Here is a 23,617-nt window from a genome sequence, read left to right on the forward strand (position 1 = left end):
CTGTTAGTCTGGCTTGGCAAATATCTCCCAAACATCAGATGTCTCAAAGGACACCAACTGGATTCTGTTTGTCATTCAATCAAATACAGATTCTATGTTCAGAAAATGCCTGATCTTGATATTTATGTAATGGAGTTGTTAATCTAACCTAATCTAATGATCCTGCCCTGGAAATTCTAACTCATATTAATGACATGGTCTCAAGAATCTATTTACATGACATCAGTCTGAATATTCTTGTTTGTTTACCCTTATAAAACCCTCACACACATGCAATCCTTTTATGTTAACTATTTTCTTAGGCTTTCATTAAAGAATGGAAAATAAGACTAAATATTTACATTCAAAAGAATGTTTAATTATTAAGAAATATATCTTGTAGGTCTTAAAAATAAGATCATACATTTTAGAAATTCCATAAAAATCTAATTGCTGTCTTAAAGCACTAGAATCATCAACTCTTGTAATTGGATAAAATATGAAAGCTTCTCAAGTCCTCTTACCTGTAGATGAGGAATGTCCTAATTATTAAGTATTTTCTAGGACCTAGTTGAGTTCATGTGTAATTGTAACATATGTCAGGCAAATTGAGTTACAAGAGGAATCTCATGATTACAATGTGAAAAGACATCAGTCCCCTGTGCAAATCTTAAGCAGACCTCCATTTTTTGAAGGATAAATAAAGACCTTGGCATTTCACTTTAACAGACTACCTGTATCAAAACCATCCTCTTTGAAAACTGAAAGCAACTAGAAAAGTAGATTGAATTATTTACAGATACACTCTCAATAAAGAGAGGACTGGATGTGTAAGGGCTTCTTGTTTTTTGGCCAAGCTTTATGAAGAGACTGTAATGCAGTTGTCACCTTAGATCATTTATTTTCTCTACCACTCTACTGTAATTGCTCAAGAAAGGAAAAATACTGCTTTAGATTTGACAGAAATAAAGATATCAATAAAGGTTTCTCCCATTGTAACTACAAAAGTAACTGAATTAAATAATTGGCAGCCACGTTTTAAAGTACACATCTTCCAGTGACACAGAATCATTCCTGACTGACTGTGGGTTGACTTTCTGCTTCACAAACCACAGGTCCTCTGCTCACTCATAGTAGTGCATGGTTATTTTTTTTAAGATGAAAAGTGATAACTCAACACCCATGAAGAATTACCTTAAAAGAGAGTAATGTAGGGAATTGACAGCCCTCTAAGTGGAGTCTTTTAAGTGTCCTTGTGAAAAAAGTCAGTGCAGTGTGACCTAAAAGATTTGTCACACTGATTCATCAAAGCAAAATTCTCAGCAGGCAGTAGCAGAGGAAAGGGAGAGCAAGACCCCAGGAAGCCTGGTGCAGACAGGCAGAGATGAGAAAGCTTGTACAAGAAATAGGACAGTGGGCATGATATTCAAAGTGTTAAGTGAAGCATATGAAGAACATATAGTGATTTTCCAGTGGTTTGTAGGAGCTTTAGGGTATTCAGTATTGTGTGTCCTGGTGGATCAATTCAGCATTTAGGAGTGGAATGCTTATGTGAAGTTGGAAATACTAGGAATGTGTTTAAAAAAAAATCCCAAACAACTACGATTACATATCTACCACCAGTAGAAACAACATTGGGTTTTGTTTCTAACAGATGTCATGCATTGGTTTAGCCACTTGATTCAGACTTAAATGAGGAAAAGATTTTTTAAAAAGGAAAAAAAAGGACTGAGGATCATTCATTGAAAATCTGAATAAGGCGATCGGGAGTCTTTAAGAGTGTCAGTCATACACATTTGAAGTTCAACAAGATAATTTGTCTCTAGTACACAATTCCCTCCAGCAAGGAGAAGAGGGGGCAAGCTGAGGGACCCTAAACTAATAGACAGATGCTAGTTTCCAACAAAAGAGAGATTGCCATAATGATTTAATTTAAAGTAGATAAATATTTTGTTTTGTAAACCAGAGTTCCCACAGTATGTGGGCCTTAGGCAATCAGAGATCTCAGTGGTCTTATTCAGCGACCCATGTAAAATTTGCAAAGGAAATTGGACCTCCTTGAGCTGCTATATTGAATATTCCACTGATGACAGGGTAATATTATGCCTTGAGTTGTTATTCTACCATTTCCAGAACCATACCATATATTTTAGTTAAATTATTTTTTTCAGTAATCTGGAACTCCTCCAAAAGGAGCTTGAACCATGACGACTTTTGAATCAGTAAAGAGCACTCCAGCTTTCTCAGCTCAAGCTACAGTGTCTGCTTCTTCCTTCTTCTAATGCTTTAAGTAAACTTTCCAAGACAGACATGATTAAAAATCTCTGTCCACAATTATTTTTTTACTATTCCTAGAAAAGCATACACCTATTTTATGTCTCTATAGGGATATAAGGAACATAACTAACAAGTTTGACTACTACATACTTATAAACTGTGTAACCAGAATTCATAAAATATACATCTTTAACCCTTATGGAAAAACTGTCACAGATATGTTAAAGGCCGAATTCACATTGAGATAAAAAATATGTTCACCCATAATAGCTAAATCCTCTGACCATAATAACAAAATGAGAAATTGTCATTAAAACCTCATAAAAATGCTAAAATTTAATCTGCAGAGACCCTGTTTTCAAATAAAGTCACATTAAAATACCAGGATTGAACACTTCAACATATTTTTGGAACACAATTAAATGCTCAGCAAACAAGCTATATAGCATTTATATTTTTCTTTCCTCATCTAAAACTTTTACTGGGCAGCAGTTGTCAACAGGACCAACTTTTAGCTGCAAACTTTAAAGCAGGATCACTGAATTTTGAAAGTCTAGTAAAAAAAATATCAAGGTCAAATGAATGAATATTACATACACACACACACACACACCAATTTCTTTCTCCATTACAAACTCTGCTATAACATTTAGAGACACCATATTATTTCAGATAATATATACAGCCCCTGACTGAAATATTCATTACATATATAAGAATTAATATTCAGTCATAGGATTATGTTTTTTTGTATGATCTATTTTATAGATAATCAGGTTTTTACTATTCCAATTTCTGCTTAGTTTGAGAATAACATGTTATATTGTGACAATGTAAACTGAATCCCAAATCACCTGAGATTGTGTATTATGAGTCCTTACAGAAAGAAAGACCGAGTCAGGTTCCAATATCCTTAAAAGAGTGATGGTCCTTGATCAGATTATTGATAGATGCCAAGGGTAAGGAGAGTAATGTGCTGTAGGAGCAGAAGTTGTGATCATCATTATAGTAAAATAGGCATTTATATGATGATGGGGAAGAAAGGTCTTGAAAGTGTGGAACCCAGTAGGATTACCCCTTGCCAATCTATTTAGGTTTGAAATTTTAATGGAAAGTTATTTCATTCATTCAACAAATACCTACTGGGAACTTATATGCCTAAGAATTTATCTATAAGGATAAAATAGCAAGCAAGAAATTCCATCTGTTCTTTATGCTACAATGGATTTTTTTTCAGAATGATATATATTCATAAATTTTTATTGAATCACAAAATAGTTACCAAGATAGACCACATTTGTGACTATAAAGACAACCTTTATAATGTAAAGATTTAAGTTATATGCAGTTCTGTTCACTGACTATGATGGCAGTCAATTAGAAATTGCCCACATGGGCAAGGGAAAGGGTTCAAGGGAAAGGGTTCCCCTCTGGAGGGATGGGCTGGCTGAGAAATAAAAGGTAAGAAAAGTAGTACTAGGAAATAACCACAGAAAACAAAAACATAATTTCAGAGTAGAGGCAGCCACAGACCAAGGTGACCAGACGGGTATAGCTTTTAACAAAGAAATGGAGCCTGAACCAGGTTTATTTATAGGTGTTTATTTACAGGTTTATTTATAGCCTATAGATGAAACATAGTGGTCATCCTCTCCAGTGACTCACTCCTGACAACTCATGACTAGTACTGGCGTCTCCTCAAGGCCACCCAGATCACTGGTGGGCCAGCTGCTTCTTTGCTAAGTCCACTACTCCATTCATGGCTACAGTATTGGAGTCCCCAGAACACTCAGAATCCACCTTCACCAGCATGGTCACCAGTGACCTGGCTCCAGAAACCATGAGGAAGCAGCCGGTCAGCCAGCGGAGCCAGGCCTCAGTCCTGATCTGTTGGTCCACTGATGGGTTTTTCCAAGGTGCTACCTTGACTCTTGCCCACTCCAACTGGTAGGCTAGGCAAGCAGAGACCAGCTGGGTTCTTCCACATGAAGATGACAGGCACTTAGCCAGAGACCCCTCCTCTCCAAACCACAGTGGCCTTTCCTAACCCCCATAATTGTGCCTTGCTCCAAGCAGAAAATAAACTCCAGGTTAACAAACATCAGGTTAAAAACAAAAACAAAAACAACACACACACAAAACAACAACAACAAAAAAAACACCTCAGCAAAATAGGACTAGAAGGAAGTTTCTTCTGTTGTAGGGACAGATGAAGCTAGGCACCTAAGATAGGAAACAGTTTAATTTGTCTGCAGCCAGGTTCAGAGGGCACAGCTTTTGCTGTGGTCAATTAATCCCATGAACCCCGAGTTCAGGTAGTTCAGAACTTTATTCCAACATGTAAGGGGAGGGGCTCAGAAGTTCACAGTCTGCAGAAGTTCACATAAAAGCAGCTTTTTCCCTCACTGTTTTGGGCAAGTTAACCCTTCAAGGACAACACCTGAGAAGGGGAGAGCTGCTTCTCCCCTTTCTTTCCTCCCCTGCCAGCTGTTACCATGGAGCCCAATTGGTAACTTCTCTTATATTAGAAATGTAGACTCTCTGTGAAGCTCCAGCTCAAGGCCAGAGGACTTGTTAAAGGATTTGTCTTTTTAAAATCACAATTTGCATTTGCAAACACACTTTTACAAACTACTGTACTGAATAAATGTTTGTGATAAACCAGTAAAGGGGCATCAAACACCAGGAGTGCTGATTTCTTACAGGCCAGTGGGCAAGTAATAGAATAACAGGAAAATAGTAAGTTTACCTACATTGAACTCTTTTGTAGAGAATTTTTTGCTAATAGTCCTAAAATAAATTAAGGTCAAAATTTCTGGAGAAGATAAGATTTTCGGTGGAGGAGGGGGTCCTGTTTACACACCAGTATGATGAAAACACACCTATAAAATACCAGAGCTAAATATGGTAAAATTTGAAAGCTTTTCTTAAGAATTTAATGAAAGGAAAGACAAAAGACAAATAAAATTCAGTCTCAACATTTGTGTTTAATATTCTTGAAAGGAAATTGACCACAACACTTGGAGCGACCAAGAGATGTTTATTTCGGTGGTGTCTGACAGACCAGAGAAAGAGGAGAAAAAGAGAGAAGGAAAGAGGAGAGAGAGAGAGAGAGAGAGAGAGAGAGAGAGAGAGAGAGAGAGAGAAGAAGAAGAAGAAGAAGAAGAAGAAGAAGAAGAAGAAGAAGAAGAAGAAGAAGAAGAAGAAGAAGAAGAAGAAGAAGAAGAAGAAGAAGAAGAAGAAGAAGAAGAAGAAGAAGAAGAAGAAGAAGAAGAAGAAGGAAGAAGAAGAAGAAGAAGAAGGAAGAAGAAGAAGAAGAAGAAGAAGAAGAAGAAGAAGAAGAAGAAGAAGAAGAAGAGGAGGAGGGGGGAGGGGGAAGAGGAGAAGGAGGAGGAGGAGGAGGAGGAAGAGGAGAAGGAGGAGGAGGAGGGGGAGAAGGAGGAGAAGGAAGAGGGGAGAGGAGAGGGGAGGGCAGGGCCTGACAGGAGAGAGTTTTTATAGCCAAAATCTAATGGGGTCTCTGGTTCTGCAAGCTGCCTTGTTGGTGTACAGTGATTGGATCATGCATTAGTTGCTAAGGGTGTCATCTTCTGCCCTCAAGCAGACTGGGCAGGGGCCAGATGTGGGTTTTCATTGCAATAGACGTGGGGTGTTCAGCCTTGAGTGGGGTTGAGTGTTCAGCCTTGAGGCAAATAAATGATAAGGAACCAGATGGGAGAGGGTGAGGGTCTAGTGTTCAGCCCACCCTGCAGCTAACATTTTTTCAGCCTGCTCTGCAGGTAACAATTCTTATGGAAGCTCTCTCCAGTAACCAGGCAAGAAAAAGGAAAGGAAATCTTCCAGATTTAATGCAGAAAGCAATTCTGACCTACTACAAAACACTATGACTAACTACACAAAATCCAGTTGGCTCCATGAAAATAATTTTAGAAATTGTAAGGTAAGTCTACCAAGGTTTGGGGACACAAGATCAGTATACTAATATAAATGGTTTTTATCTACTAACAGCCAACACTAAGAAGTTATACTTTTAAACATACTAATTCTAAAAGAAGTATGAAATAATAATAATTCTCACAAACTGTGTGAATTACTGTAAACTAAAATCCACAAAAATTTAATGAAAGGAAATCAAGATATACATAAATTTAGAGGAATAACTTGAACTTAAAGCATATTATATGATATTACAATGCTAATTCTCCTTCATATTGACCCATCTATGCAATATTTTGTAGAAATTGACAAACTTGTTTTAAAATTCATATGGAAGTGCAAAAGGCCTAAAATTTCCATTCAAAATTTTAAAAAAAGAGCCAATTTGGAGAGCTTACACTATCTAGTTTCAAGATTTATTATAAAACTATAATAATCAAGGCTGTGTTTTATTGTTCTCAAGACAAATGATTGGATCAACAGAATTAAAGAGTAGAGAGGTCATACACACTCATCATGTTGGGAAATCAGAGACAACAAAAAATCCTAGAAATCAGAAGCTGCTTAGGAACTGATTTATTTGCAGTGGAACAAACTCAAAAAATAATACAGACCTATCAGATCTGTAAGATTGGTGCTGACTTCACAGTTGAACTCCTAGGGAAAACAGAATTGCAAATTGGATTTTGAAGTCAAACTTGTTCCAGGTGATTTGGTTCACTCAAACACTTAACATTTCCCCTCATGTTTCAGATTCAGTTTTCCATTACTCGACCTGAAAAAATAAATGAAAGAAGTCAAGGACCACATAGATGTGGCACCACTGGAAAGAGAAACTGTGATTATTCAACAATTATTTTTTAAAAATCACTTAGGAACAAGCAGGCCTTGGTGCTGGTTTGCCTGGTTTTTGTTGCTCACTCTGAGTGCACTTTGCATCATTTTCTTCTCACCTCTAAGTCAGGAGTTTTAACAATAATGTGAGACAGCTGGGTGTAAAGTTCAAAGCCAGCCTCAACAATTGCAGGGAGACACTGTCTCAAAGTAAGAAGTAGAAAGGACTGGAGGTGTAGCTCAGTGGCAAATGGCCCTGAATTCAATTCCCAGTACCAAAATAACAACAACAACAAAGAATTGGTGACTAATTCATTATAGAGGACACTTTAACGTTTCTTTCTGCAATAAGGATTTCCTAAATTCTGAAATTGTTCAAAACAAGAGAGGGATTATTCTTAATTTATTTTTCCTTTCATAGGAGAACATTCAAAACTTTTGAAATCTTGAGCATCTAACTCTATGTTAACACTCTGTACAATTTTAAAAATAGTATTACAATTATTTTATTTCCTATAGGTATTATGTAACACTTGAAGGTTTAGATCACTCGCCAAATCCAATCTTTAATACTATTGAGATTGGAATATAATTTAGTAGGCAACAATAAACAATCCAAGGTTTCATATTCTCTTTATCCTCTAATATATTTTATTTTTTCCTTTCAACTGCAAAAATTAAAACAGGAATTTCTGTGTTTCATTCATTATTTTACCTCCAGTTCTTAAATCACTGCCCCCTACAGGGTGGATGCTCAATAAATATTTGCTGAATGAATAACTCAAAATTTACCATTTGAATATCTGAATAAACCACAATCCTCCAGGAATTAACTGAATTTATTGCTCAAGAATTAGGTATTGTTTTATGTTCCTTTTGAAAAATAATAGCCAAGCCACTACTGAGAGAAAACTACAGAGACATAGAGAAAAATACTCTCTGATCCACATTACTTATGGATTAGAATAGCATTTCCTGATACAAAAGAATACAAAGCCCTTTTACCTCTTTGCTTGGTCAAATACACACTGGTTACCATAGGTTTTTCCATCAGAACCACAGACAGGTTTGTAAATCGATTGACATTTTTTATTTCTAGGTGGGTTTTTGCTGTTCATGCTGTCCGGCTATAATGTGAAAGACAATCATGTAAAAATAATGTTATTATGAAAAATTATCCATTCATTGCTCATTTATTATTAATGAAGCATTACACATTACCAATCATTTTATTGAATCCTTTAATTCACAGAATAGTTTTTTTATATTAATGCATTAAAGTTATACATAATGTGGTTCATTTTGGCATGTGCAAAAATATGTATAACATTATTTGCAACATTTTAATCTCTCCCTTCCTCCATCCCCCTGATCCCATTCTTCTACTTTATTGGTCTTCCTTATATGTATCTATTCATTTATTTTTTAATTGGTGCATTATAGTTATATATAAAATTGGAATGAGTTGTGATATAGTTTTCATGCACATAGCATAATTTAGTCCACTTAATTTCACAGTTCTTCTCCTTTTCCTTCCCTCCTCTTTCTCCTTACTCCCCCGTTTTTACTCTCTTTTCTATTTAAAAGATTTCCTTTTTTAATTCCTTTTTTACCCCTAGCTCTACACATTCACCCCTGGAATATGTGAGTCTGCCTTATTTCACTTAGAATTACTTTAAGAGGTGAGAGATGGAAGATGAGAGAAAGTGTTCAATTTCCAGTAGTTCTATGGCTTGGATTCAAACAGCAGGACTACTGCTTCCCAGTGAGTTGGGTGACAAAAGGAATACACTAAAATTCAAGGTCATACAATAATTTTAAAAGAAAAGTATATTCTATCACATTTTATAACTGCAAGCATAGAGGCAAAGTGCATTTAAGTTCAAACCTGAAACTATAAGTGGTTTATATGTTCAAGCATGATTAAAACCCTGGGTTATTTACTCTAGAAGTCTGCTGTTGACATATTCAGACATGAATTCATGTCAGATGGCCTCAACTTTAATTATTTGAAGACACGTGTTCCCCTATATGCAGAAAGAACAGTCAGGGAAAAGTTACACTGGCGAATGTAAAATACATATAGTCATAATTTATGAATCTCCTTCTTTTATCTGTGCCAAAGAAAGAAAAATGATAAACCTGGGATGATTATGTAGAATTCCTTCAGATAATACCAGAAGGCTTTTTTTGGATGTGAACTATAAAATGTTAGAAGTATCTGAACATGAACCTTGGACTAGCTGATGAAAACAAAGATGGTATTGGGAATGATGGGACATTTCAACAGGGGACTCATTCTATTCAGAGCCAAGATATTAAATAAAAAAAGAAAAAAGCCTCAGTGCCTTCTCTTTCCCTCCTCATGGATAAAATTAACTAAATTATGTTATGTGTCCACACCTAGACACATTATAATGAAGATGCCCAACATACAGAATAAGGAGAGAATTTTAAAAGCTACAAGAGAAAGGAAGCAGATCACATTTAGGGGTAAGCCAATCAGGGTAACAGCTGATCTTTCAACACAGACTCTGAAAGCTAGAAGATCCTGGAATAACATATTTCAAACACTGAAAGAAAATGGGTTCCAACCAAGAATTGTGTATCCAGCAAAATTAAGCTTCAGGATGGAAGATGAAATTAAAACCTTCCACGATAAACAAAAGTTTAAAGAATTTGCAGCTAGAAAACCATCTCTTCAAAACATCCTCGGCAAAACATTACAGGAGGAGGAAATGGAAAATAACAATGAAAACCAACAGTGGGAGGTAGGACAGTAAAGGGGGGGAAAATAATCAAAGAGGAAAACAAACCGTGTTTAGTAACAGAAATAAACAAATATGGCTGGAAGAACAACCCATATCTCAATAATAACCCTAAATGTTAATGGCTTAAACTCACCAATTAAGAGACACAGGCTAGTAGAATGGATCACAAAACAAGACCCAACAATATGCTGCCTACAGGAGACACATTTGATAGGAAAAGACATACATAGGCTGAAGGTGAAAGGTTGGGAAAAATCGTATCACTCATATGGACTTCGGAAACAAGCAGGAGTGTCCATACTCATATCAAATAAAATAGATTTCAAGCCAAAGTTAATCAAAAGGGATAAAGAGGGACACTACATACTGCTTAAGGGAACCATACACCAACAAGACATAACAATCATGAATATTTATGCCCCAAACAATGGTGCAGCTATGTTCATCAAATAAACTCTTCTCAAGTTCAAGAGTCTAATAGACCACCATACAATAATCATGGGAGACTTCAACACACCTCTCTCACCACTGGACAGACCTTCCAAACAAAAGTTGAATAAGGAAACTATAGAACACAATAACACAATTAATAACCTAGACTTAATTGACATATATAGAATATACTACCCAACATCAAGCAGTTACACTTTTTTCTCAGCAGCACATGGATCCTTCTCAAAAATAGATCACATATTATGTCACAGGGCAACTCTTAGACAATATAAAGGAGTAGAGATAATACCATGCATCTTATCTGATCATAATGGAATGAAACTGAAAATCAACGATAAAAGAAGGAAGGAAAAGGCATACATCACTTGGAGAATGAACAATAGGTTACTGAATGATCAATGGGTTATAGAAGACATCAAGGAGGAAATTAAAAAATTCTTAGAGATAAATGAAAACACAGACACAACATATCGGAATCTATGGGACACATTGAAAGCAGTTCTAAGAGGAAAATTCATTGCGTGGAGTTCATTCCTTAAAAAAAGAAAAAACCAACAAATAAATGATCTCATACTTCATCTCAAAATCCTAGAAAAAGAAGAGCAAAACAACAGCAAAAGAAGTAGAAGGCAAGAAATAATTAAAATCAGAGCTGAAATTAATGAAATAGAAACAAAAGAAACTATTGAAAAAATTGACAAAACTAAAAGTTGGTTCTTTGAAAAAATAAACAAAATCGACAGACCCTTAGCCATACTAGCGAAGAGAAGAAGAGAGAGAACTCAAATTACTAGCATACGGGATGAAAAAGGCAATATCACAACAGACACTTCAGAAATACAGAAGATAATCAAAAACTATTTTGAATCCTTATACTCCAATAAATTAGAAGATAGTGAAGGCATAGATAAATTTCTTAAGTCATATGATCTGCCCAGATTGAGTCAGGAGGATATAGAAAACCTAAACAGACCAATATCAATTGAGGAAATAGAAGAAACCATCAAAAGACTACCAACTAAGAAAAGCCCAGGACCGGATGGGTATACAGCAGAGTTTTACAAAACCTTTAAAGAAGAACTAATACCAATACTTTTCAAGCTACTTCAGGAAATAGAAAAAGAGGGAGAACTTCCAAATTCATTCTATGAGGCCAACATCACCCTGATACCTAAACCAGACAAAGACACTTCAAAGAAAGAAAACTTCAGCCCAATATCTCTAATGAACCTAGATGCAAAAATCCTCAATAAAATTCTGGCGAATCGGATACAAAAACATATCAAAAAAATTGTGCACCATGATCAAGTAGGATTCATCCCTGGGATGCAAGGCTGGTTCAATATACGGAAATCAATAAATGTGATTCACCACATCAATAGACTTAAAAATAAGAACCATATGATCATCTCGATAGATGCGGAAAAAGCATTTGACAAAGTACAGCATCCCTTTATGTTCAAAACTCTAGAAAAACTAGGGATAACAGGAACATACCTCAATATTGTAAAAGCAATCTATGCTAAGCCTCAGGCTAGCATCATTCTGAATGGAGAAAAACTGAAGGCATTCCCTCTAAAATCTGGAACAAGACAGGGATGCCCTCTCTCTCCATTTCTGTTCAAAATAGTTCTCGAAACACTGGCCAGAGCAATTAGACAGACGAAAGAAATTAAAGGCATCAAAATAGGAAAAGAAGAACTTAAATTATCACTATTTGCTGATGATATGATTCTATACCTAGCAGACCCAAAAGGCTCTACAAAGAAACTATTAGAGCTAATAAATGAATTCAGCAAAGTGGCAGGATATAAAATCAACACGCATAAATCAAAGGCATTCCTGTATATCAGCGACAAATCCTCTGAAATGGAAATGAGGACAACCACTCCATTCACAATATCTTCAAAAAAAATAAAATACTTGGGAATCAACCTAACAAAAGAGGTGAAAGACTTATACAATGAAAACTACAGAACCCTAAAGAGAGAAATAGAAGAAGATCTTAGAAGATGGAAAAATATACCCTGTTCATGGATAGGCAGAACTAACATCATCAAAATGGCGATATTACCAAAAGTTCTCTATAGGTTTAATGCAATGCCAATCAAAATCCCAACGGCATTTCTTGTAGAAATAGAGAAAGCAATCATGAAATTCATATGGAAAAATAAAAGACCCAGAATAGCAAAAACAATGCTAAGCAGGAAGTGTGAATCAGGCGGTATAGCGATACCAGACTTCAAACTACACTACAGAGCAATAGTAACAAAAACAGCATGGTACTGGTACCAAAACAGGCGGGTGGACCAATGGTACAGAATAGAGGACACAGAAACCAATCCACAAAACTACAACTATCTTATATTTGATAAAGGGGCTAAAAGCATGCAATGGAGGAAGGATAGCATCTTCAACAAATGGTGCTGGAAAAACTGGAAATCCATATGCAACAAAATGAAACTGAATCCCTTTCTCTCGCCATGCACAAAAGTTAATTCAAAATGGATCAAGGAGCTTGATATCAAATCAGAGACATGCCGTCTAATAGAAGAAAAAGTTGGCTATGATCTACATTCGGTGGGGTCGGGCTCCAAATTCCTCAATAGGACACCCATAGCACAAAAGTTAATAACTAGAATCAACAAATGGGACTTACTCAAACTAAAAAGTTTTTTCTCAGCAAAAGAAACAATAAGAGAGGTAAATAGGGAGCCTACACCCTGGGAACAAATCTTTACTCCTCACACTTCAGATAGAGCCCTAATATCCAGAGTATACAAAGAACTCAAAAAATTAGACAATAAGAGAACAAACAACCCAATCAACAAATGGGCCAAGGACCTGAACAGACACTTCTCAGAGGAGGACGTACAGTCAATCAACAAGTACATGAAAAAATGCTCACCATCTCTAGCTGTCAGAGAAATGCAAATCAAAACCGCCCTAAGATACCATCTCACTCCAGTAAGATTTGCAGCCATTATGAAGTCAAACAACAACAAGTGCTGGCGAGGATGTGGGGAAAAGCATACACTTGTACATTGCTGTTGGGACTGCAAATTGGTGCAGCCAATATGGAAAGCAGTATGGAGATTTCTTGGAAAGCTGGGAATGGAGCCACCATTTGACCCAGCTATTCCCCTTCTTGGTCTATTCCCTGAAGACCTAAAAAGAGCATGCTACAGGGACACTGCTACATCGATGTTCATAGCAGCACAATTCACAATAGCAAGACTGTGGAACCAACCTAGATGCCCTTCAATAGACGAATGGATAAAAAAAATGTGGCATTTATACACAATGGAGTATTACTCTGCATTAAAAAATGACAAAATCATAGAATTTGCAGGGAAATGGATGGCATTAGAGCAGATTATGCTAAGTGAAGCTAGCCAATCCCTAAAAAACAAATGCCAAATGTCTTCTTTGATATAAGGAGAGTAACTAAGATCAGAGTAGGGACGAAGAGCAGGAGAAGAAGATTAACATTTAACAGGGATGAGAGGTGGGAGGGAAAGGGAGAGAGAAGGGAAATTGCATGGAAATGGAAGGAGACCCTCAGGGTTATACAGTGGAGGGAGTAGAGAGAGAGGAGGGGAGGGGAGGGGAGAGGTGGGGAGGGGGGATGGTGGAGGATGGGAAAGGCAGCGGAGCACAACAGACACTAGTATGGCAATATGTAAATCAATGGATGTGTAACTGATGTGATTCTGCAATCTGTGTATGGGGTGAAGGTGGGAGTTCATAACCCACTTGAATCAAAGTGTGGAATATGGTATGTCAAGAAATTTGTAATGTTTTGAACAACCAACAATAAAAAATTTAAAAAAAATAAAAAATAAATTATGTTATGTGCATGTACAAATATGTAATAAGTCTGCTATTTTGTATAACTATAATGCGGTGATTTAAAATAGAGAAAAAACTATCTCAATATCCTCCACTGGTATAGAGTTTACAACCTTTGAATGACAATTCCTTTCATTCATGTGAAGTCTGTAAAGTAGACATGGTTGTTTCTCCCATTGGAATCAACAAAAAGTTGTGAAAATTTATGTTGTATCCCGAATACTGAGAGATTTTCTGATGGAGGCATTATCAGGATGGATAGAATCTCCCTGGGAAAGGAATACTGGCACATGAAAGACATGAGCAGCTTTCCTCAGACAGGATGATGAGGATAGACAAGGTATAAGGTTAAAACAGAAAGCAATTTCCTCTAAGATGATGAAATGGAGGAGGTGCTCTGGAAAACTGTTTTAGATAAGACTATAAAGTGGAATGCTCAGATTTACTGTTAAAAAAAATCAGAACTCTGATTAGTTAGCGAGACACTGGAGGTGAAAGAAAAAATCAGGACACAGAAAGAGATGTCAGAGACAAGCTAATCAGATATATATTTGCCTTTTTGCAAAGATGGTCCCCACACCTCAAGCATTTATTGACATCTAACATACATCAAGAGGGACTATCACAGGTGTCACTCATCCTAGCTTTGGGATACAGGTTTGAAAAGAAATGCTAGCTTTATCAAAGTGTTAATGATGTAGTTAAATAAGTAGAGAATCGATTACAAACCAATAAGGTAAATTCTCGATGGAGGAAATCATTAGAATCAGTAATCCTTTAGTGGAAAATCAAAGATCTCTGCATGATCTGGATGGTATTTCAGCAACAATGACATGAAATGAATTCGGAGAGCATACAGGGACCCAATCATGAAGAGCCTTAAATGCTACATTTAGGAGTTTGAGTTTTATCCTCTGGGTAAGTGTAGTGAAGTGATATTTCTAAACTAAAAATCTGATCAGCTGTTTCAATCCTCTGCTCAAAATTCTTTAGTAGTGCTATACTTACCCAGAATATAAAACTCCAACTCCTAAAAGTGGCATTTAAGGCTCTTAATGACTGGGCCCCTGCATGCCATCCAACTTTATTTCATGTTACTGTTGCTGAAATACCATCCAGATCATGCAGAGAGCTTTGATTTTTCCACTAAAAGATTACTGATTTTAATGATTTTCTTCATCAGCCCAACTCACAATAGCTAAACTATGGAAACAATCTAGATGCCCTTCAATGGATGAATGGATAAATTTTGGCATGTATATACAATGGAATACTACTCAGCCTTAAAGAATGATGAAATTATGGCATTTGCCAGTAAATAGATGGAGCTGGAGAATATCAGGTTAAGACAAATAAGCCAATCCCCCAAAACCAAAAGCTGAATGCTTTCTCTGATACACAGAAGCTAATTCACATTGGGGGCGGGGGCTAGGTAAGAATAGTTACTTCGGATTAGGTAAAGGGGAGTAGTGCAGGGAGGGGTGGTGCTGTGGGGGTAAGAATGATAGCAGGATGAATCAGACATTATTACCCTATGTACATATATGACTAAACAAATGAAGTGATTCTACATCATGTACAACCAGAATAATGAGAAATTATACTCCATTTATATATGATGTGTCAAAGTGTATTCTACTGCCATGTGTAACTAATTAGAACAAGTAAGAAAAATATCACTTCAGTGATTTGCAGATTGTGAATGAGATGGTAATGGAATATAAAAAGGAAACCTGGCAGGGTGTGGGCTCAGTTGATGCGATTCTGAGTTACCACAGTTTACATAGAGGAGTTGGAATGGAAAATGATGGAGGGGAGTAAGAAGTGGAATGAAGGGTGTGATCATCCTTGCTATATGGAAACAATCAACTCCAGTGTTTCTCTCATTTAGTTTAATCAGTTTCATTGCAAATTATTTGTCATCTATTCAGTTAGCCATTCCCAGTCTTGGAAAATAGAATGACTAAGGTAAATTGACTTAAAAAATAAAAGATATATCAACACTCACCTGAATTTCCATTACATTGCCCTTCAACGGGTGGTCTACATTTTTACTTTCTTCTTGCATGTAAAAAGACCGTGATTTCCTTTGTTGGCCAGAAGACTCTAGCTTCTCTTGCTGGCTTGAAGACCCTGGCTTCCCTCGCTGGCTAGAAGACTCTGACATCCCTTGCTGGCTGGATGACCCTGGCCTCCCTTGCTGGCTGGATGACCCTGGCCTCCCTTGCTGGCTGGATGACCTTGGCTTCCCTTGCTGGCTGGATGACCCTGGATGCCCTTGCTGGCTAGAAGACCCTGGCTTCCCTTGCTGGCTGAACGACCCTGGCTGCCCTTGTTGGCTGGATGACCCTGGCTTCCCTTGCTGGCTGGATGACCCTGGCTTCCCTTGCTGGCTGGATGACCCTGGATGCCCTTGCTGGCTAGAAGACCCTGGCTTCCCTTGCTGGCTGAATGACCCTGGCTTCCCTTGCTGGCTAAATGACCCTGGCTGCCCTTGCTGGCTAGATGACCCTGGCTTCCCTTGCTGGCTAAATGACCCTGGCTGCCCTTGCTGGCTGGATGACCCTGGCCTCCCTTGCTGGCTGGATGACCCTGGCCTCCCTTGCTGGCTGGATGACCCTGGCTTCCCTTGCTGGCTGGATGACCCTGGATGCCCTTGCTGGCTAGAAGACCCTGGCTTCCCTTGCTGGCTGAAGGACCCTGGCTGCCCTTGCTGGCTGGATGACCCTGGCTTCCCTTGCTGGCTAAATGACCCTGGCTGCCCTTGCTGGCTGGATGACCCTGGCTTCCCTTGCTGGTTAGAAGATTCCAGTTGCCCTAGCTGGCTAGAAGATCCTGATTTTCCTTGGTCATAAGCTGCATCTGTATTCCCTTTTTGGTTCAATTCTCCTGACTTCTCTTGCAAAATCCAAGTTTTAGACACCCAAGGCTGATTCAGAACTTCTGGCCTTCCTTGCTGATCAAAATTCCCTGGGTTCCCTGGATGGTTAGAATATCTTGGTTTTCCTTGCAGAATAATCATCCCTGGTTTTCCTTGTGTGTGACTACCTTCTAGCTTATTAGATTCCTTTTGTCTTCCTAGAGGATTAGCTCCATTGTTTGCCTCTTGAACAAGTGTAGGTTCTTGATTCCCTTCTAGTTTGGAAACACTTGGTTTTGGAAGCTGATTTGAAGATACTGGAAGCATAAAAATAAAAATAATGTTATTTAACTCCACATATTTAAAATCAACAGCATTCACTCCAATTACATTACGTGGTTACCAAAATCTCAACATTTAACCAGTTTGCCCATTTCTAAGTCAAAGCCTGAATTATTCGAACTGGGCCTATGTTCTGGCCCAAATTCCTTTTAATGGTTTCCTGATAGATTCTGGTTGCTGAGTATTTTAAACTTCTTCCACATCACAGACTGCATTCCCATTTTCCCAGCCTCATTTTACAGATGCTTCTATCATCAATTTTCAGGAATAAAGGTTGGCACACAAAAGCCCTCTTCCTTTGCATACAGGAGCCCTCTGTCCATCTTTTGTGTATCGTTCTATGCTTCCTGGAACCATCTTCTTCCTTTTCCCTTGACTCAAAATCAGAGTTCTTCTTTCTCCTTCAGGACTTACTTTCTTTTTCAGTCAGTTTTATTTCAACTATTTTCAATAAAATGTCCTAGCATTAAATATACTCTTTTTGATGATCTTGTTCTCCTCCTCCTCTTCTTCCTCTTCTTCTTTTTTATCATCATTAAATTAAAGAGAACAGTGAATATCATGATTATTTTTTAAAACCTCAGTTTCCTGACTCATGTACTTTGTCTCCTCCTCCAATTTATTTTGGAAGTCCACCCATCACCTAACAAAAAATTACATATTTATTCTCAGCTTTTTATAGATTCTATTCTAAAATAAACTATTCTAAAATAAAAGGGTCTAAAAAACAATGAGGAAGCAAATGGAATGGCTTCAGTGGTTAGTAAAATAACATTCCATTTAGTCTTTTGCTTCTTATTTTTTGTTTGGTCCAAGTGTTTCCTTTCTCTCTTCTCCTTTATTGTTTGACAAGCAGTCCCCTTTCTCTCACTCTCTTTTTTCTGTGTTGGGGGATGTTACCAGGAATTGAAATCAATGGTATTTGACCACTGAGCCACATCTCCAGCCCTATTTTGTATTTTATTTAGAGGCAGGGTCTCACTGAGTTGTTTAGTACCTTCACTTTTGCTGACGCTGGCTTTGAACTCACAGTTCTCTTGCCTCAGCCTCCTGAACCACTGGGATTACACAGCATCTCTCACTTTCTTAATGTGGGGTTTCCTCAAAGATTTTATTAAGGGTTACATTTTTTTTCTTCACAAACATTATTGGTATTTTTGTTCTTACTTCACATAACTTTATATCATTTCAATGTGGATGGTTCCAAATTTATACCTGAGGCCTCGTTTGCATTTGCAATTTCTCTACTTTATATTTCCATTAGTGAACACAATTGTACCTTCAAATCAATTTAAGTAAAATCAAAGGCATCCTCAGTTGTTGTATGCTGAACAAGGTCTGGTATACCACTGCAGGTAGTTAAGGTCCTGTCTGGGCACAGAGGTCTAGCAGTTAGTGGCATGTCCTGCTACCCTGTGGAAGTGGGGTGATTGAGTCATTCACCCAACTCAACAAAAAGTACTTATTTAAAGGCTCCATTATTATTGCAGAGCTAAAGTAAGAGACAGATATAACACTGAGCAAGACATTTATGGTCCTGACTTCATGATGCTGAGAAGTCTGGGAGTGAGTATAGGCATGTAAATAATGGAAATTTATATCAGTATGATTAATGCCATAATGTGTGAAGTAAACAGAAAACAGATCCTCCAATCAGGATAACAGAAAGTATGCCATCCTTTCTCCTTTCTAAAGGAGGTGACAAGTAATATATGCAGGATACAACCAGAAATATGGATAGAATAATTTTGGCAAACCCATAAGTATATACATGGGCTCTTTGAGTTCTAGGAATCAAACATTGTTTATTAACAATCAGTAACATCCAGTAGAAATCAAGTAGAGAGGAGATGAAATGGAAAAAAAATGGGTTTGTAGATAAATTTTTATAATTTATTTAAAATTTTTGAATAGATAACATAAACATATTGAACCAATTCCTGAAGATACAAAAGTCAGTTTTAAAATAAGTTTCCCTTCCTTCTATGTCCCAAACAACTCATATTTTCTGCCTAGGACACAACACATTTACCATATCTTTGTGAGTTATACCAGAGATAGTCCATGAATCTACAAAGACATATGAATGAGTTTTCACACATGATTGGCAGCCCATCCTACCCACTGTTCTACTTCTTGCTTTCTCCACAATAGAGTGAAGCTTTCTCTATATATTTATTTTTTAATAATAAAACATAGCACACACAGTGCACCTTTATTATTTTCACTTCCTGGCTGCACATACACCCCATAATTATGGGTTTGCCATAATTTATTTAATCAATCTTCTAGCAATGAGAAACTAGTTTATTTTTTATTTTGCTATTATAAAAAAACAATCAATGAAAATCCTATTAATGCTTCATTTTTATATGAAAAAAGAATAAATTTAAGGATAGAAATAAGAGATGAAATTTTGAGGGTTAAAAAAAGCTAATTAAGATGCCAAATTATAGTTTGATTTCCTATTTTTAAGTTAGAAATTTGGAAAATAATTATCTTCAGCTTTTTTGTTTTACATTTCCTTTTCTTATTTTACAAACTCCAGTATGTTCTTGGCATTCCTCATACATCTCTCTTCTTCACTTTCCAAATCCATATAACCACAACACACTGTCAACACACTTTCTCCCATCAGCAAGGGCCTGCTGAGCGCTCACTGTCCTCTCCTAAGGCACTGAGAGTACACAGCAGATACAATACCTGCCACCAAGAAACATGTCCTAGTGAGGGATTTTTACATGTCTTGAAATCACACATTACTCACGCTCCTCCCTTCTCTTACTCTATCCCTTAATTTTCTGTTCTTATTTCTCAACTCTATTGCTTTAGCAGGTTCCCGGTAGTATCTGTGTATAACCTTTCTCACAATGTTCAATATTGTCCCAGACCGGTATTTTAAGAACAGATGCAGTCACTCCTGTGCTCAGCAATAGAAAGCAACTCTGCAGTGCCTTGGATGAGATGAGAACCACTACTTCATACATTACACGTAGAAAAAATTGAAGGTCATGGGTCCTACTTTTGTTACTTCCTTTCACTATGTTTAATATGGTCAAGGAGGAGGTCATACTTTGGAGATAAATTAAAATCTGGTTTTTTTATTTTTGTTTTTTTATGGGGAACTTTGGGGCTAGGGATTGAACCCAGGGTCTCACACATGCTAAACACATACTCTGCACCTGAACTTTACCCACAGCCCTGGAAATCTGTTTTAATTATCAGAATTTATTATTAAGAAATGTATTAACTGTGTCAATTATCTTCTTGAGAAATTTACATCTCTGATCTAGAATTTATATCTTTGAAAACAACTTTAACTTTATGGAGAAAAGGAATTAAAGAGAAGACAGTATATTGTAAGTCAAAGACCTAAGAAGAAGTGAATTAATGGTGACTACTGCTATCATCCACATAACTCTTATAAGACAGGGAAAGTATAATTATTTCTATTTTATGAATAAGGAAACAGACTCAAATATATTAAACAAGTTTTCCTAAATCCCATAAAAGAAAAGATCAGGATCTAGGATCTAGACATGCTTTTATTTGACTTCATAGCCCAAGATCATAACACATAACACAAAACTATTCTTTTCTGGAATATCAGCTGGATAATCTTTTAGACTGAATTTGCCTTTCCCGTTCCTTTGTTCTTGCTTCTCTTCAACCCCAGCAAACTATTCAGTGCCATTATACCCTGTGGCTATTTTATACCTCTGGATCTGTATTTATTTTTTCTGCAATGCCTTCTTCCATTTCTCTGTCTGATGGAGATCTCCTGATTTTAAATCTTCCAACAAAGCATCTCTAAATCATTCCCCTTTTCTACTTGTTGACTTTTGAAGCTGTAAGGAAAGTCACTTACTATGCCTTTCTTACCTGAGAACACAGCCAGGAACATGAAGGGAAGGAAAACGAAAGCCCGCATGGTGGAGCCAGTCCTTCCGGAGGTGGTGGTTGGGGTGGATTTAAACGTAACTCCCAGTAGCTTCTTTCCAAATAAACCAGGTTGATCGCCACCATGTTATATATTTGAAAAATTCTCCACCCTAATTGTTAAATAAGGTCACCATCTTTAAAAATTACAGTGTAACTTTCACAAACTGGAAGGTGTTGATTCTTGAGTGAATTGCCATTTTAAAAAATTAGCTTCACGCCCCAACTCCCATAAATATCCAAACTTTAATATGCGTCTATCAGATATCTTCTCCCAGAAAAAATAAAATAAAAATGGTGAATTCCGTCTGGGAAAGTGGTAAACTCAGCTCTCTTCTTTTTATTGTTAAGGGTCGTTTATCTTCAGCTGTTATTGTATGTCCATAATAGAGACCCCTCAAGGTATTTTCCCTCAAATAAGTCCTATGCCAATTATTTTCCTGAAATTATATATTAAAAGCAAGTAAAAAGGCATTGAGTATTGGTCATTAGTAGGCAAAGAATGCATCCATTAGGGAATGATGATGGGTAATGTATTTTTAGGAGGTAGTGAGAGACAATAGAGCTCATGTTAAAAGAATAACATTACACCATTGACCTTCTCTTCTCAAGCTATTACACCAAATAGAAGCTCATGTGCAAATCACCTTGTAATTTTTACTTGATCATAAACTCAACATTATAAGACACTGGAATATTGTGTTCAAGGATGGCTGCCCTATATAAGGAAACTTTGAATTAATTGGAACATGTCCAAAAGAAGATGACCTTGATAATGTGAGGTTGGAGCTCACATGGCATCAAGTAAGTTCACAGCAGCAGGAAATATAAGCTAGAAAAGAACAGACATGGAGTGATAATGGCATGTTCATTGGCTTCCTCATTGCAAGATATTCATATGAAGAGAAAGGTATTTTATCTGTATGGTTTTAGATGACATATAAAGAAGAACAAATAAAGCATTTTGGAGTTCTAAAGAAAATTTCAGTTTGGGGAAGGGAGGTGATCTAGATGGTTCTTGCAAACGCTTTCATTCTAAAATCCTCAGACTTAGTTGTTTGGAATTATGTTTGATTTTTCTCTTCAGCTTATTTAGAAGAAGGGCAATTTTGGCCCTTTTAACTTATCTACATTCTCAAACTGTTTTGGCGTGGTGGTGCAGGTCTGTAATCCCAGCAGCTCAGGAGGCTGAGAAAAGAGAATTGAGTGTTCAAAGCCAGCCTCAGCAAAAGTGAGGTGCTAAGCAACTCAGTGAGACTCTGTCTCTAAATAAAATACAAAATAGAACTGGGAAATGTGGCTCAGTGGTTCAGTGCCTCTGAGTTCAACCCTAGTACACTACCCCCCCCGCAAAAAAAAAAGAAGGACAATTTTGAAAATTATTTCTCTTAATTGAACCAGCAACTTTCTGACACCAAGAGACAAATTTAAAGAGTTTTGCAGAGTAAGAAGCCAATGTCCATTCCCCTCCCTCCCAGCATAAATGTCCTCTAGATGGATAGAGATTCACAGGAGTGTCATTAGGGAACCAAAACACCTTGGATTATGTAGGAATTTCCCCCAAACATTTCATTGTGAACAGTTTGAGAATGTAGGTAAGTTGAAAGAACTGTACAGTGAAACCCCAAATACACTCCACCAAGATTCATTAAGTACTATTTTGCTATATTTACTCCACTAAATATCTGTCAAAAAGTGTAAATTTCATAGACATTATTTTCACATCCAGATACTCATTTATGGAACCCAATCCAGTAACTTTTCAAATAATGAATGGACCATTGTAACTTCATCTGTGGTTTGCTTTAAATACTCAGTGCAATTGTGTTTCCTGTTCCATGCCTTTTCCTAATACCAAGGCTACGGACACTTCAAAATAGCACATGTAATTGAATGCTCTGTAGGTTGGGAACTCTTCAGTGGAAGCTAAAGTCTCATGAAACTCATGCTCAGAGGTCTCAAAGATGACTTCAGTGGATTAACTTAATTACAATATTTATTTCTCTTCTAATCATAGTAATTCTCTCAATTTTAGACTCATATTACATTTTTAACCTTCCTTCACATTTAGGAAGAAAGTGAAGAGTTTGAATAGCCTCAGAAAATGCTCACCACATCCCCACATTTGAGAAGGAAAAAATGTGTTTTTTGCATGTTGCAAGGGATTCTAAACCAAAGCTGTTCTTTTAGCATCTTCATGGTCATTATACTTGGGTGGAAATAACAATAGGAAAGGAGTTGAATGTCTGTCTCCCATCACCTTTAGCTACGTGGTCTTATTTATTCAAGTTTCCCTATCTCTCTCTTTCCTATTTCTAAAATCACCATTATAATACCCCACTGCTCATTGAAGGAGTCAAACTTCACGAGGTGT

At 37.0% G+C, this 23,617-nt stretch overlaps 2 protein-coding genes across 2 annotated transcripts; both read right to left on the bottom strand.

Annotated features, from left to right (window-relative positions):
- Positions 1-6,790: 6,790 nt before the first annotated feature.
- Positions 6,791-16,276, bottom strand: LOC139703669 (serine protease inhibitor Kazal-type 6-like). Its single transcript, XM_071607145.1, has 3 exons — positions 16,111-16,276; positions 8,032-8,153; positions 6,791-6,967 (listed from the first exon to the last, which is right to left on the bottom strand). Exons 1-3 carry the CDS (start codon positions 16,267-16,269, stop codon positions 6,922-6,924), a joined length of 327 nt encoding a protein of 108 aa, XP_071463246.1. The 5' UTR covers positions 16,270-16,276; the 3' UTR covers positions 6,791-6,921.
- Positions 16,277-16,440: 164 nt separating this feature from the next.
- Positions 16,441-21,235, bottom strand: LOC114079371 (MARCO-like protein; the record flags this gene model as incomplete). Its single annotated transcript, XM_071607134.1, has 2 exons — positions 21,187-21,235; positions 16,441-17,279 (listed from the first exon to the last, which is right to left on the bottom strand). Coding segments are annotated over exons 1-2 (888 nt in total), but the record flags the coding sequence as incomplete, so codon positions are not given.
- Between the last annotated feature and the right edge of the window lie 2,382 nt (positions 21,236-23,617).

Source organism: Marmota flaviventris, assembly GCF_047511675.1.
Source record: "Marmota flaviventris isolate mMarFla1 chromosome 5 unlocalized genomic scaffold, mMarFla1.hap1 SUPER_5_unloc_2, whole genome shotgun sequence".
In the NCBI taxonomy this organism is placed as follows: domain Eukaryota; kingdom Metazoa; phylum Chordata; class Mammalia; order Rodentia; family Sciuridae; genus Marmota; species Marmota flaviventris.